We start from the raw sequence: 10,944 nt of genomic DNA, 5'->3' as shown, positions 1-10,944 counted from the left end.
CTCAAACTTGTGTTTCTCCTAATCTAATCTTGGGATCATATACCACATCAGAAGCATGAATTAAAGATTACATGTTCAATAAAACTACGTTTTCATAAAACACTGTAAATCTGTTAATAATCTATCCTATGTGGGTTTTTAGTTCAAAACATGCGATAGTAAATCAACTGAAACCAGCTATCCATAACTTTCAATTTTTTACAAGATACAGAACTGAAGTTTAGAGTTGCTCTGTCCAGCTATCATTTCTTTTACGGAATATTCCTTTTCTGTGCAAAGCTCAACGATAACAGTCAATTTGTCGAGCAAGATTGTAAGTTTCAACCTAAATTTAACATTGAAGCGATTAACATAGCAAATAAAAACGAAACAACTATTTTGAGAATGATTCCAATGAAATTAATACTCACCAACAGCAACCATGTTTAACTAAAAGAGTAAAAAATAAAGACCATGGTTGGATTGCAACGATACATTCAGCATTTTAAAAAGAACTTCACCATAACCATTTAACTCAAATGTCAAAGGGTTTGAAATTCAGACGACTCAAGATTTGACATGAATAATTAGAGTACCTAGGGCATTCGAGGTACTACAACACTAGCAAATGAAGATGAAAATTTATCTCCACTAAATATGAGTTAAAAGTTTTTTGAGCTGTTTCTGGTTCTGACCAAAGAATCGAAACGCTCATAGAAATTACATGCCTCTTCAAAGAAGAATCTTGGAATGTAAGTACACATTTCATACAGTTCATAGCGCATGTATGCTTGGACGGACATGCAAGGAAACAACTCCACTTCGTGAAAAATCTGACATCACAGGCATCAAAGACAGTGCGCCTCCATTTTCCCGGGCAGATTCTAAATCTCAACTCCAAAAATTCCACTCCAAACATGCTTCAAGGGATTGGAACTAATCTGTATTAAAAAATTACTACCTCGTATTCGGCTGTTTGTCTACATGACGCAAGTAGAGATTTGTAACCTCCAGTATGACATAGTAACCATAAGGTATGCCTTTTGGATGCTGGATTGAAGCTGGTCAAGAACCAAATTGCGGCGTTGCCGCTTTGAAGGAACAAATATAATAAGTATGTGGTACTCGAATCCGCTTTACTTACTGTGGCCATTTGGGGTACACACGTTTGTACAGGTTTACACACACTGCATCCCTTTGCTGCACCACTCCATCAAAAACACACTTCATTGAACCTGCACGCAAAAACACCACCAATTAATCTGTGGCCAAAACCTATGCAATTATAATTTTTTAAGATCGAGTTAGCGGGAACTTTCTTGCCTACATCAATGATCCTTCAAACTAGTGGCCATTCACCTAGGCCCAACTTATGTAGAGCCCGTCCCAAGCCGTTAAGTAAATTCTCAGTGCAAATAAAAGTCCACTAGGCACCTACTTAACACCACCAAATGGACATCATATATGTCCGCTCTATACACACATTAGAAGGATCAACCCGAGAAGATGCGGCCAACATGGTTCTACTCAATCCATTGTACGTACCATGAGTGCCCACAGGTTCTTTAATCCGACCCCTTCTCCCATACTTGGTCCACAGCTCCAACGGCTGCATCGCATTCATGTCGAATTGAATTAATCAATACAGAATGCTATGACTTAAACATAAACAGGAAATAAGATGGAAGCCAGTAAGGAACTACACAATTGTTCAATGAGCAACCCAGTTGCAAAGCAAATAATGTTGATGCATATAAAACGAAATGCAGCGAAAGAACAAACGCCTAATATAAAACATCACAAGGACATTTGAAAGTGATGACAAAATATCATGAAAAATAGATAAATTTGAAAAGAAAAGGTCTACATTACTTATGTAATGCCTGAATAAAGTGAACAGAAGTAGTAGAAAGTACCCTAAACCAGCGCACATCTTCCGGATTGTGGAACATGAAACGGACAACTGCTTTTCGTTTCTGAACTCTAAGTGGATATCTGTTCAGGATACACACAGGAACTTAATTGAATATTCTGCAAGTCGTCCCAAAGTACAATTAACTTAAAGTTCAATAGGAAAATTAACTTTCCCTCACAGCAATACTGAACATAACTACGCAGAGCTAACACGAAAACCATCATTGCAGTCGAGTTTCACATTCTATACCACAGTTTCACGGCTCTTTTGAATTCAGACAGCACACATTTTTAAGGTGGAAGAGATCCTACAATTTTTTGACCAGGGTATGAGATGAGAAATGCTTAGTACCAAGCTGGGCAAGGAACAACGTACCCTGATAGAACTATTTTCTTCAATATTATTCTATCTGGATCCACACTTCGTAAAGAACCAGTGGCGACCATGCTAACTCCTTCTGGTAGATCCGATTCTTTAAATACAATAAGTGGGAGAGGTGGGAAACTTATTGGGGCAAAAACTGAGGCAATAGAGAAACGACCCGGATGAAGAAACCTTTCAAACTTATGCTTGTCCATGTTAAGATCATCAGTAGAAAAAATAGGCCTGCATAAACAAACGTAGTGATTCAAAACATGCAATAGCTGCGACCTTAGCGCTGGCTAAGTTACGGAAGCTACGAAAACGACACACCAAATTACACATTGTTCTGGCAACGTTTGAGCATCTTTGTAAGAAGAACCGCAATAAAGGAAACACAAACTCCATCAAAACAAGACTGCAACCTTCATTGAAACTACAATTTGGAGTTCATATACCGTGCAGTCCCTTCATACCTTGTATGATGTCGCCTAAAGCCACTGTGGAAAACTAACAACTCCTTTGACTTTATGGGATCCGTATAACCTTCGCTCTTCCTTATACTGTTACAAAATTTGATGAAACCATAAGAGATTAACGCAGCAGTTTAAAATCATAAGTTGATGAATCAATACAGTCGAGTGAATGGCCCCTATCACCCAAACGAGTAATGCGTAGGATGCGTGTTGAACCGCTAAAATTGGCAGTATACAGGACTCAAGGGCACAGAAAACGGTTTCACAAGGGACAAAGAGACATTACGATTCCCAGTGTGTAGAGCCTTCAAGACTTCAAAACCACGCAAACTCGGTGACAAAAATAAGGATATCAGTAAAGCAGTACCTATAGTGCAGAACTGACATCTTGGATTCATGTTGTAAAAGGCCGCACACCACAACTGGGTTCGTCTTGTACGACTTTAACAAGAGCTCAGCTTTGGAGGCTGGAACTTTAAGAACATGTAGCCTCACGTAGCATCCAGCAGCAAAGCACCCCTCTTGCGTGCATGAGTCCAGTTCTTTGGCTTTTGCTAACACAGTCTTTTGGGTTCTAACAAAGTTATCGAAGTCAAAGATCTTGGCATACTCGAATGGCAACGATTCCTGCGCATCCCAAGAAACCAAGAGTGTAAAGACGAGACTACTGGCTATTTGTGCATGCAAAAACTCACTACCTCTGCAACAACTATTCAGTTCAATCAGCTTGTACTCTGTAAAGTTCTACACATCAAAATCAATTCAAGGCAGGCATGATATATGAAGATTGAGCACCTTTGGATCCCATGGAGAAGTCCGAAGAGACTTCAAACCCCTGTATTTGGCAAACCGCTGACGAGCGGGAATATCACTTGGAGTGTCCACCTCGTCAGGAAACTCTGCAGGCACACGCGGTATGCGGAAAAACATCAAAGTTTAAGACCTTATTTCGATGAGAACAATCAAAGTGTATGAAAATCAAAATTCAGCACCAGAAAACAATGCAGAAAGACAAAAAGCGCCACGATTGAAAGCCTCAAATGTACCTTCATCAGCAGCATGAGCTGCCTTCAGACGCTCTATTTCTGCCTTCCTTTGCTCAAGAGTCAGATTTTCTTCATCCTGGAAACATTAAGACCAAAGGTAAAGAATTAGGTGTGTACGGGCATGAATTGAGGTTACACATGTGCATCGTTCAAGGCCTATAGTTCAGCAAACGTAGGCACGTGTTTTAGTGTTGCATACAAGGGACTCTGATCTTGCTCCATGGAAACTACACGTCGAATTAAATTAAGCGCGTAACATGATTCCAGGTGATATTATACAAATCGGTATACTAACCATCATTTCGCTCCTTGTGTCATCGTCATCGTCCCAAACAGATGTTTTTCTATCGTCTTCGCTTATCTCACTACCTTCTCTATCATCATCCATAGCTTGATCATCCAAACCATCACCTTCCATGGCATCATCATCATCACCCCCTTCCTCCTGGTCAGAATCTTCCACAATCCATGCAGCCTGAATACAAGAAAGTTCGATATTTAACAACGAGTAAGTTGGAATTCAGGTTCAAGTCTTTGGACAAAAATGAAAGGAAAAGAGATCAAAGTTCACATCGCCTCAACAAGATTATCACTAACAACTACCTTATCAATCAAAGACGTCGATATAAGATGTGGCGATGAGTAAATAAGTTGGCAATACGAGAAAGCTAACATGATGCATAGCAAACAGACAGTGACCCAGCAGATCTCATGCAAGGGAGTATGTTCAAAATCTTGAGGATGACCTGGTATTCAGATGTGCCTTTTGGTAACACACGTTTCTTCTTTCGACGATTCGCCTTTCCAGCTTGTGCAAGCTCTTCTTCAGTTGGCCAAGTCTGAATACTCGCCAAAAAATAGTCAATACGTTAACAACAACGGATGGCACTTACAGCAAGTGACAAATCGGTTTAAAATGATATAGAACCGAGCATGAAGGACATACAATCAATATCGTTGCGCATGCATCTCGAACCAAGGGACACAACACACAGGCAGTTGTCATCCAAACCATACTAATACCAGACCGTTGTTTCTATTAAGAGCAGTCACCACAAAATTTAGGTACAGCGTTCAAATCCAACAATGCTAGAAAAACTACCTGTTCTCCAGCAAGATCGTCAGGGGTATTCTCAACAATGAGAGGCTCCTGCACAGCAGCGTTCGCGGCTACAGAAGAGCTCGCCTGAATGCAATATCACAAAGAACGCTGAGAAACGAGACAAACGAATTTCCCCAAAACCCGCAGGCAGATAGAACAAGTTCCAATACCCTTCGTATAAAACGCAATGACGACATCAGTGTATAGAACAACTATTCACGACATATAGTTCATGGCAACAAATCTAAGACATGCCATAACATGGTATAAGACAAGAGGCAAATAACAGATACAGGCGACAAGTTAGTTTGTAACCTTCTGGGCTCCCGGGTCATTTTCCACTTGCATAACGTCTCCACTAGTATGTCGCTTCTGCTGCCTCAGAGGACATGGATCCTCCACCATGTCAATCTGCTTGAGCTGAAAATCACCTACTCCGGCTAAATGGACCTGCACACCAAAATTAATTCTCGATCCTGATTGTGGATGATAAATAAGATATTCAGCGCGAGATCAAACAAGGGAGGAATCTTCCACATGAACATACGAACAGGAAGCATGATACATATCACATACCAGCTGATTGACAGAGATGGCTCGAGAGCGAACGTAACCAGCCAAACGCAAAATACCAGTTCCTGGAGAAGAACTATCTTCCTCGTATTCAAGCTGCAAAACAAATATACATATTGTGTAACAAGAACATAGGATAGCCCACAAAATCATTTTCAAACACCCGCTACAGCAAGTCAATCCCTGATAAAAAAAAAAAAAAAAAAAAAAAAAGTTCCAAGGGCCAAACAGAAGCGAAGACATTGAAGTGTAGTAATATCGTAACATTCGATACCAAAAATTCCAAAATACAAACCCCAAATAGAGATACTGCAGCGCACGTACATTAACAAAGGTCAATACTTTGATGTAAACAATATATACCTGATTACCGACCACAAAGGGACGCTGAGCGCGCCATGCAGGGTTTGATAGTCGCTGCTCTGCTAAGTGGCGCAACACCTAAATTAAATTAAAACATTAATAACTGGCAGTTCACGACTCCGCAATTTGGGATGACATTGACAAGACAAACAAAAATAAACGAAATTGCACGTTTAAATATCTCCACTGTTTCCAACCGTAATTTATTTTGAGAGTGCTGCAGCTAAATTTCTTCAATCAGGAAGAAGATGAGCACGACAAAGGAAGCATAACGAAATCACACCTGCTGGCACTCCTCTTGAGAATCAGCAACATGCATTTTCGTGTCTTCTAGAAGCTCAGATTGCAAGGCTGCTTGTGCACTTTTTTTGACTTCCGATTTCTTCTTCGCCGAAACATCGTCTAGCCCCTAATCAAGTTGTAATAGCATCTTCTCTTATTTGACGATGGAAAAACCATAAAAACTATTAAAGTGTCTTTAAATCTTGATTTGCTTAAGACTTGCAATTTTTTTTCTAAGTGAAACTTAGACCAGAAACCATATACAAAACACATATACAGAAATCTGACGAAACCAAATTATAAACATGACAACATAAACAGTAATCCCACTTCCACGAACTATCGTAGCTTCATCGCAGATGTAATAAGATGAAGAGAATCAACTTACCACTAAAAGTCCTGTAGTCACTGGCAGGCCTAGTGATCGCAACATAGACAAACTTTTCTTTCCTATCTGATCAATATAACCACCCTCCTCTGGCATAACATGGCCAACAAATGCAACAATATCTGCCACCTGCATCCAGTCCACTAAATGCGAAAGTCTATACAGATAAAAGCAACGTTAACGTACAGTGACAATATGCACAATTAAAAAAGACCATAACAGTATACGGAGAAGCGCAAGAAGAATTGGAGTCCCCCCCCCATACGACAAATGTACACCTTGCATCTCATTTCTTTCAGCGAATAGTCCCGTTACACGAATCTCACAAGATGGCTGTGAGGTACAGGACATACCTTCGCAACTTCAAGACATCCTTGAAGATCATTTCGTGGAGCTTGTATGATCTATCAATCAAGGAACCAGATTGAAATATCAGGTTATGAACAAAATCCAGGTATTCAAGACATTCATAAAACTGGCATCATGCAAGATGAAAGAGTTGAAAGTAAAACCAATCTAAGCATTACAAGGTGAAAATGTAACCACTCACTCAAAAATCCTAATAGTCCGTTCACGAAAACATTAAGATATAGGTAAAAATTATAAGCAGGTGTATGAGATGGGAGAAAAAAAATCAGGATTTGGCCACTCACCGTAAGGCGAAGCTTGAAGCGGGGAACGACAACAGTTATTGATCCAGTTTCCTTACTCTCTCGTACAACAGCACTATCCATGTCCATAGAATTGTCATTTTGACCGGTTGTTCCGTTTGCTTCTTCGGTGCGGCATGCTGAAAGTATCCGATCCTTCAAAGCTTCAACATTAGCTTTTGCAGAGAGACCTACAAGGGCCTGGGAAAAAGACAGCATGGTAATCGTAAATCATAACTGGGCCACAATTCTCACGTTGAGACACATACTGAAACAAGAACATGTTCCAAAAAAATAGCACTTAAAATGAAACTGCAATCAACATCCAAAACTGTGGAATCCAGTTAAGTACTGACCAAGATCCTAGGAGCACTGGAAGAGCTGCTGGTCGCACGCTTCTCTGCCAATACACCGGCTCTCTTCTGCTCACGAATCTGCTCACACGAAGGCGAGAAATATTTCAACAAATTCGCGAATTGGCCATTACACTCAAAGCACACTCAAGTGACAAAATGGCGAAAGTTGGGTATTCTACTCCAGAAGGAGCGAAACAACAACGACGACGACTACTCGGATTCCGTACGTTTTTGTTTCGCTGAAGCCTAATATCCCGGGCAGCTTGACCAGGCAGAGGCACACGCGCAGGACCCTTGCCAATCACTTTTTCACCTGAATATATCAAAAATGCCAGTGAGAATAACCCTACGCATTCATTTCACATCAGGTTACCAGCGAACTATACTTTGCGGCTTGATAATACACCTAGTACATACCTACCAGCACGGTGGGCGAGATTCATTTCTAGATTCATACTCTCGCTCTCTCGGACATGAACCAACAACGTACAATAAAATAAAAATCCCACCAATGTCGACAGAGGGAACTGGAGCAGCAATTCTCAACAACTAAAAATTGACCGGAAATCAGTGCCCTTCCCGCAATGTGAGTTGAGACTTCCAATAGACACATAAGTGCCAAAATAAAAAAAGGCGAGAGAAACGAGAGCGACAAGGTACTAGACTAGCACACGATTAAAGCAATAACGATTAGATGAATGATCAACTCAGTGGAATTTTAAGTGTATGACTACTACCAACCCAAGAAAAATACCAACACAGATAGATCATCTACACCAGCTACACTTTTCAACTAGTCTCCAATCACTAATTCGGCGCCCAGAGACATTACTAAAAGTGAGAACGTAGCGCCAACGCGGGGAGGATTCTACATAGTATAAAAACCCGAAACCTCCCGCACACATCACATTGGACACAGAGGAACAATACAGGCGCTACTTCGCAAATTGCCGAAGAGGGCAAAGCACGCAAAAATCTAGACAGTTTTTAGTTACAACAACAACCCAACCCACGATGATCAGTACCAGCTGCTAATTTGTGGGCATTGCGGGACGACTTGGACGCAAACCGTGTCTTGTGAGCCTTATTCTTCTGTGTCCTACCGCCCGCCATGACGACGAACCACAAAAACGCAACAGAGCGAACTCCGAGCTACTCCGGCGAGGAGCAGCAATTTTCTGTTGCAACTGGAGCCTTGATCCGACTCCGTCGCACTCACCGAAGGCATGCGGAAAGTTGAGCAGAATCAGGGCAACGAACTGGATACACGAGCTCATCGGCACCCTAAACCCTCCCTTGAGCTAAAACCCTAAAAAGCTCAAAACCCTAATTCCCTGCTTCCTCGTTGCCAATTTCGTCGAAGACTTCCAAAAGAGAACAGAAAGCCCGATTTATCGTTCGGGAAGAACGACCGTTTTCCGTCGTCTACTTCTTGGATGAGCCAACGCTGTTGAAGAAGTAACGAATGATGTATTTTTCATCCAAAACAGGCCTGATCACAAAGAGTGAAGGATTTAATACCATGGATAGGAGTCATTGATGGAGAGATCACTTCACTTCTACAAATATTCTTAGCCACATTACAAATACTGCAGGCAAATATTCTTGGTTGATTGGTTTTGAATGTTCTTTGTGAATTTTATGCAAAATAATTATTTAGCACTAGCATTAGTTTTTACCCAGCAGAAAAAAACTGTTTAAAAGTTTCAGCGGTTTTTGAAATAATATGTGAGCTGAATATTTAAAAGCAATGAGTACTGAAACCAAATACTTACTCTGCAGTAATGTGATTTTTTTTACCTCAATTTCTTAATAAATATTTCCTCCAACTTTGTCACATGTGAATGATTTTTATTAATTAATGGTATTCTTTAATAATCTATTTTTGTACAAATTTTAAAACATATAATATTTTTTGGTAATTTTTTTATAATATAATTTTATCACAAAAGCATCTCTATTATATACAAATATTAATGATTTAAGGTTATTGCAACAATTATACAATCATTTAGCTTGTTAAATGGGTTTTGTTTAATATATATATATATATATATATACAAATAGATAGAAAAAACTTATTTAATTTTAATCTGAATGGATAGAAATTTTACAAGTTATGCAAGGTTTTATAATTTAAAGGATATCATTTAATTATATTATTTCTAAATTATAGACAAGTATAAGAAAAAAAGATGTATTTTAGAAGGACTTGCATAGCTTTATTAAAATAGAAAATTTGGAATTTACATGAATGAGTGAAGATATTTAATAAAATATTGTTACAATTTGAATGTGCAAGTGATAGCTTTAGTTGTGATGTTGTTATATTACATGCTATCTTATTTGGAAATGCATTGGGCATGGTTATGGAAGGTAAAGTTGTATTTTACAAGTATCAAAAAAACCCTAATAGGTTTCACCTATATAAGAAGAATACAATTCAAATTTCAATTCAAAAGTGCTTAAAACCCATACAAAGTGCTCAAAAACACTCTTCTTAGTAACCTCAACCATACACAAATTCCAATTACCTTGTTACTTTCATAATTAGGCAATTTTGATTTTTCTTTGCAAGCCCTAATTCTAGTTAGTGAGCTTCAGTAAGCTGTAACTCTTAATTTGATTATCCACTCGGTTTAAAAATTTTCACACAAATGCCACAATAAGTTTCTAACATGATCAAAAAAATTCAGCCCAATCCAACTTACAAATTATGAGAAAACATCCAAAAAACCATGTTGATGTTACTTAGCCACAAACTTAAAAGTTGATGTAGATGTTCCAATAGCAATTTCTTCTTCTCTAAATGTTAACTATATCTCAAAATTGGTGTGTAGCTTGATTTTTAAGTCTTCTAATACTAAGCCAAATTTCACCTTGTTTTGACTAATAGATCTTTAGATATCATAGAAATCCTATCTAATCCCAAACTACCAACTTCTAATACCTTCTTATATCAAAAACCAAATATCTCTTAATCACATTGTTAGATTAATAGAATCTTTTATGCACACTTAATACACTCAAACAACCAAATATTATCAAAATTTGAACTATAGATGTGATACCAATTGCAAAAACTAGCCAAGAGTGTTGGCCCTAATTGTATTGCATAAATTCAAAGTCACCAATACAAATCCTGACTTTGAATAAAATTGCAAAGTCATTTAAATTCCTATAAAAATAAGTTTTAAGCTTTTAAAACAAACTTAAAGCCAACTCTTGAATCCTAGTTGCCGATCTCTAAATACCTCCATACTTTGCCCCAGACAGTCATTTTAGTGGCTAGAGGTATGATTTCAACCTTATCCCACAAACAATCGACTCTCATGTACCAATCCAATCTATCTTAGGGATTTTTTAGCCCAATCCTATCTTCAGCTTAATCCTAGTATCAACTCTACTAATTATTTACCTCTTTTAATATATTTTTACTAATTTATGGTCTTTT

The 10,944-nt window shown here is 38.7% G+C and overlaps 1 protein-coding gene across 1 annotated transcript; it reads right to left on the bottom strand.

The window, feature by feature from the left end:
• Window positions 1-608: 608 nt before the first annotated feature.
• LOC112278959 (uncharacterized) lies at window positions 609-8,753 on the bottom strand. Its single transcript, XM_024512912.3, has 21 exons — window positions 8,516-8,753; window positions 7,718-7,803; window positions 7,491-7,568; window positions 7,138-7,335; window positions 6,838-6,888; window positions 6,485-6,613; window positions 6,098-6,223; window positions 5,815-5,892; window positions 5,455-5,547; window positions 5,194-5,328; window positions 4,879-4,962; window positions 4,523-4,615; window positions 4,072-4,251; window positions 3,777-3,852; window positions 3,526-3,629; window positions 3,098-3,357; window positions 2,731-2,817; window positions 2,270-2,500; window positions 1,896-1,974; window positions 1,525-1,588; window positions 609-1,214 (listed from the first exon to the last, which is right to left on the bottom strand). The coding sequence occupies exons 1-21, from the start codon at window positions 8,601-8,603 to the stop codon at window positions 1,120-1,122; spliced, it is 2,415 nt and encodes an 804-aa protein (XP_024368680.1). The 5' UTR covers window positions 8,604-8,753; the 3' UTR covers window positions 609-1,119.
• Between the last annotated feature and the right edge of the window lie 2,191 nt (window positions 8,754-10,944).

Source organism: Physcomitrium patens, chromosome 2, assembly GCF_059467195.1.
Source record: "Physcomitrium patens ecotype Gransden chromosome 2, ASM5946719v1, whole genome shotgun sequence".
Classification (NCBI taxonomy): domain Eukaryota; kingdom Viridiplantae; phylum Streptophyta; class Bryopsida; order Funariales; family Funariaceae; genus Physcomitrium; species Physcomitrium patens.
The sequence above is the reverse complement of the archived record's forward strand: the minus strand, read 5'-3'. Positions and strand labels throughout refer to the sequence as shown.

Coding starts and splice junctions, on each gene's coding strand:
- LOC112278959 (XM_024512912.3), bottom strand. CDS start 8,603: ATGGCGGGCGGTAGGACACAGAAGAATAAGGCTCACAAGACACGGTTT. Junction 3,358..3,525: donor CTTCTCCATGGGATCCAAAG/GTGCTCAATCTT, acceptor TGGGATGCGCAG/GAATCGTTGCCATTCGAGTA. Junction 1,215..1,524: donor AGAACCTGTGGGCACTCATG/GTACGTACAATG, acceptor TTTTGCGTGCAG/GTTCAATGAAGTGTGTTTTT.